Source organism: Neoarius graeffei, chromosome 24 (assembly GCF_027579695.1).
Source record: "Neoarius graeffei isolate fNeoGra1 chromosome 24, fNeoGra1.pri, whole genome shotgun sequence".
In the NCBI taxonomy this organism is placed as follows: domain Eukaryota; kingdom Metazoa; phylum Chordata; class Actinopteri; order Siluriformes; family Ariidae; genus Neoarius; species Neoarius graeffei.
Window position 1 is genome coordinate 33,008,214 of NC_083592.1, and position 5,025 is coordinate 33,013,238.

General features: G+C 39.0%; 1 protein-coding gene across 1 annotated transcript in view; it reads left to right on the forward strand.

The window, feature by feature from the left end:
* LOC132872317 (arrestin domain-containing protein 3-like) overlaps window positions 1-4,264 on the forward strand; it is an 18,571-nt gene extending 14,307 nt beyond the window's left edge. The window contains exons 3-7 of the mRNA XM_060907081.1: window positions 616-676; window positions 1,131-1,278; window positions 2,075-2,171; window positions 2,294-2,550; window positions 2,649-4,264. Of these exons, the coding sequence (XP_060763064.1) occupies window positions 616-676; window positions 1,131-1,278; window positions 2,075-2,171; window positions 2,294-2,550; window positions 2,649-2,957 (872 nt within the window). The 3' untranslated portion in view covers window positions 2,958-4,264. The remainder of the gene's footprint in view (window positions 1-615; window positions 677-1,130; window positions 1,279-2,074; window positions 2,172-2,293; window positions 2,551-2,648) is intronic.
* The last annotated feature ends 761 nt before the right edge of the window (window positions 4,265-5,025 follow it).

A 5,025-nucleotide genomic window follows, 5' to 3' on the forward strand; every position in this document is an offset into this window, starting at 1 on the left:
ACACTCACGGGCCACTTTAATAGGAACTTGTTCTTGATTCTAAGATTCCTGTTCTTGGCTGCAGGAGTGGAACCCAGTGTGGTCTTCTGCTGTTGCATGCTGAGATGCTTTCCTGCTCACCACAGTTGTAAAGAGTTACTATGAGTCACTATATCCTTCCTGGCAGTTGTTCAAACCAATCTGGCCATTTTCCTCTGACGTCTCTTATCAACAAGGTGTTTCCACCTACAGAACTGTCGCTCACGCAATGTTCTGTGTTTTTCACACCATTCTGTGTAGAGACTGCTGTGTGTGAAAACCCCAGGAGTTTCTGAAATACTCAAACCACTCTATCTGGCACCAACACCCATGCAGACCACAGTGAAAGTCACACTTTGAGATCACAAATTTTCCCGTTATAATGTTTGCAGTGAACATTAACTGAAGCTCTTGATTTGTGTCTGCATGATTTTATGCACTGTGCTGCTGTCAAGGGATCGGCTGATTAGAGAACTGCAGAAAACATCAGGTCTATGGGTGTTCCTAATAGAGTGGCCAGTGAGTGTATTAGTTTATGATATGTCTTTAGGTACTTCAAACTGACAAACTTGATTTCTCTGTACTTTAATTTTACAGACAATAATTTGGTTATGCCAGGATACCATGCCTTTCCATTTTCATTTCAGCTTCCTCATGGGTAAATAATTCTGGAGATAATGGAAATTTGTTTCATAGAATTTTTGAAAATATAAAATGCAGTTTGCTCTTAACAAATTTTAGTACTTGACTCTACATGCTCACTTTAATTAAAAATTATATATATATATATGATAATTAAGTAATTCTCTCAAACTTGTAAAACCTTTCACTCATAGTGTCATGTTAAGTGCTTTTTTTTTTTTTGCAAATATGGACATGAACATGGCTACATATGAATATAATTTGCATTGACAGAGAATTTGGTGAGCTTGAAATGAAAGCAAGTAACTTTACAGTTCAACATGACGTAGTCATTTTGCAGGCCTGCAGGGTTCAGAGAGCCATGTTCTCAACGCATCAGTAATCCAACAGTAGTATACCACTTTACTTAGGAAATGTAAAATGTAGAGGTTAATGATTTGTAGACATTAAGAAGTTCTTGCCTTTTGTAGGAGCATACCATCATCTTTTAAAGGACGCCACGGATCAATTACATATGTTCTTCAGGCCAGACTGAGTAGATCATGGAAACGCCCTCAAACTGTGAAGAAGGAATTCACCTTTCTGTCAAGTGTTCATGGAAATGGTGCTCATTTAATGGTATGTGTTCATATTGTTGAATGTTTATAACAGTACACATATTATATTGGACCAAAGCAGGGCAATACAGTGCAGTGGGTAGCTTCTTTATCGCCTCACAGCTTGAAGGTCCTTGGTTTGATCCTGAGCAAGGATGGAATTTTGCGTGTTCTCACACTGTGCTTCTCTGGGTTTTATCTGGGTTCTCCAGTTTCCTCACTGGCGACTCTAAATTCTCATCTCATTATCTGTAGCCGCTTTATCCTGTTCTACAGGGTCGCAGGCAAGCTGGAGCCTATCCCAGCTGACTACGGGTGAAAGGCGGGGTACACCCTGGACAAGTCGCCAGGTCATCACAGGGCTGCACATAGACACAGACAACCATTCACACTCACGTTCACACCTACGGTCAATTTTGAGCTACCAGTTAACCTAACCTGCATGTCTTTGGACTGTGGGGGAAACCGGAGCACCCGGAGGAAACCCACGCGGACACAGGGAGAACATGCAAACTCTGCACAGAAAGGCCCTCGCCAGCCACGGGGCTCGAACCCGGACCTTCTTGCTGTGAGGCGACAGCGCTAACCACTACACCACCGTGCCTCCGGCGACTCTAAATTGTCCCAGATATATTCCCACCTCACTCCTAGTATCACTAGGAAAGGCTCTGAGTCCACCACGACCCTGACCAGGATAAAACACTTACTGAACATGAAAGAATGAACTAAAATACAAATAACAGTATATCAAATCAGTCTATAGCATTCTGTGTACTGACTTTTAAATACATATTTCTTATCATCCTATACATATATAGACACCACTTTCTGAATCTGTAGAAAAAAAGATGAAAATTTTCACCTCTGGAAGTGCCTCAGTCAGAGCATCTACTGACAAAAAGGGCTACATGCAAGGTAATCGTACATCATTACACAATGCATGTCCTCAGGTATAAGCAAGAGATAATTTAACCTGTTAAAACCCATTATGTTAATTTTTGTTATGTAGTATTTCTCAATTTTTAATTATCTTCCAGGTGAGAGAATCAAGGTTGAAACCCATATTGAGAACTCTTCCTCTCGTGCTCTCAAGCTCAAATTTAAACTTGAGCAAAAACAGACGTTCTTTGCCAAATCTCGAAGAAAACATACAACGGCAGTTATTTTCAAAGCTGTCGAAGATCCCATTCCATCTAGATCCAGAAAAACATTCACCAGTAGACTGAGGATCCCTTCGAACTTGGACATAACCATCCCAGACTGTAACATTATTAAAGTGGAGTACATGCTCAAGGTAATTATGTTTTACTTGATTTTCTTAATGGTACCAAGATGCTCAAGTATGTGCGTTCTCATTTCATTAATTTTTCATGCATTTCTCTCATTTTTAAGGTGTATTTGGATATTCCCTATGCTAGAGATCCAGAGATTATATTTCCAGTGGTCATTGTCCCAGCAGGCCAGTTCTGCATTCCACAGCAAAGCCAAGCAGGTTTCCAAACCTGTCAGAACACGTGTGAATCAATATGGACAGGTTCTTCATTTCAATCAGCATTTGTTGCTTTGCCCTATGTTTCTCCTGCTACTGCCCTTGGACCAGCGCTGAATCTATACCCAAGCGTATACACTCATCCAGCCAATCCAGACGAACCACCACCTTCTTATACAGACATCTTTCCAGACTCAAATCCATCAGCATAAAGAGTCAGCCCAGCTCTATTACCCTTCAGTCCTCCATCATACACCACTATGGATTCTTCACCTGCTCATCACTACCATACACCACAGCATTCAACACCACAGTGTCCAAGCACCACAGTATACTGGCAAAGTACAGCAAGTCCAGAGTATTATCCTACTAAATAGACTGCATTATCAGAATTGCATTCATCACCATCACCATTTTCAGTGCCATACAAAATGGTATTGAACTAAATTGTCATGGTTGATAAGTCAGTGTTGTTGTTATTGTTGTTTTTTGTTAGAAAAATGTTTACTATTGTTCCCAAATACTTTGTTTATAGTTTTATGCATTTGTAATACTGTATATATTTTATCATTCAGAGAACTATATTTTTTGTGATCAACATCCTATTTGATTTTATAAACCAAAGTATTTTCATAGACTTATAGTATATATACGCTGTGTGTGTGTGTGTGTGTGTGTGTGTGTGTGTGTGTGTGTGTGTGTGTGTGTGCGCGCCAAAATAAAGGCAGATGAAAATAACCAAGAGAAAAAGATAAAAATAACCTAAGCTACAGTACCGTGCAAAAGTCTGAGGCGCATGTAAAGAAATGCTGTAGACCAAAAATAGTTTAAAAAAATAATGAAATTAAATGATTCAACATTAAAAAAATACTATAAACAGTAGTAAGCCATAATAAATGAAACAAAGTCAATATCTGGTGTGAGATGACCCTTAAATGAGCTGTAGGTTTTACTGAGCATCTTGCAGAACCAGCCATGGTTCTTCTGGACTGTCACACTGGCTTCTTAATTTTGCACCAAAACCCAGTAGCCTTCATTATGTTTTCTTTTTTTAATCTGAAAAGTGCTCTCTTATGGAATACACTGCTAAGATCCAAATGATTTTTCTTCTGTAACATTTAATTTTGTGCTAGAAAACGAACGTTTGCGACTCTAAAATGTTTTTGTACTGACTCGACAATGTAGAAGTCATAAAATAGAAATCTATAACAAAGTTTGTATGAAAAAATGAGGGTGCCTAAGACTTCCGCACAGTACTGTATTGATTTAATGTTGAAGAAAATCAGTTATGTCTGATCCCAAGTTTAAACTGTGATTTTTAGCCTTGTTAATTAAAGCAGTTTAACACTGCCATTATCTATTAAATAGGATAACCACAGATGTTTTGGCAGACTTTTAGGTGGGAACCATGAGCTGTTGACCCTGAATATGGAACCTTTCTTTGGAGTAATTGTAATGGTATTATAGAATGATCACTGAGAAGAAATAAACTTGGGTTCTCATCCATTGCTAAATCCAATATATGTGTTGAATTTTATCAAGATTCTTATCGACTTTTTATAGACTTGTATCCAAAAACTGGAAATAACTGGACAGTTCCAAAATATGTGCATGTAGGCCCACACTTCTCCATTACGACATCTACCATATAGTGATGTGGAGATAACCGAGGGGAACCATCAGGGCCTTCTAGGCCTTCAGAGAAGCCCAAACTTATCAGCATTTCAAATGTTATATTTAATTTCTTTCATTTTTTCATTATAATTATTCTCTTCTAATTTGGCCTCATTTTCTATCAAATTTGCTTCATAAATGAAAGGGTTACTGTCCTGAAAACATTAAAATAGAGTTATCAGTGAGATTTTTTGTTTGTTGTCTCTAGGCTGAGAAGAGTTTAGAGCTGATCACTAATTGGTTAGGACTTCATTGCTGGGACAGAAGGCCATGGCAGTGTATGTTTATGTAGGAAGTGACAGATGAATTAACCAATCAGATTTTGATTTATAGTAGGAGGGATCAAAAATTTATCACGCAAGGTTGTCTCGAAGGCCAACATGAGCTTAACCGCAAGTCGGTGCCATCAGCGCAGCAGTGAAGTCACCTTCCAGCCAGTGTAGCGTTCATCAGTAGTGTTAGCGAACGCTAATAAAGCGGTCAAGCCGGTGCTATTGAGAGCAAGTAGCACAAGCTAATGACCACAGGCGATTGCTCTAAGACAATGAGGGAGGCTCAGCCTCATCTAAAAATGACGAACATTGTGTAGGATGAATTGCGCTAGGC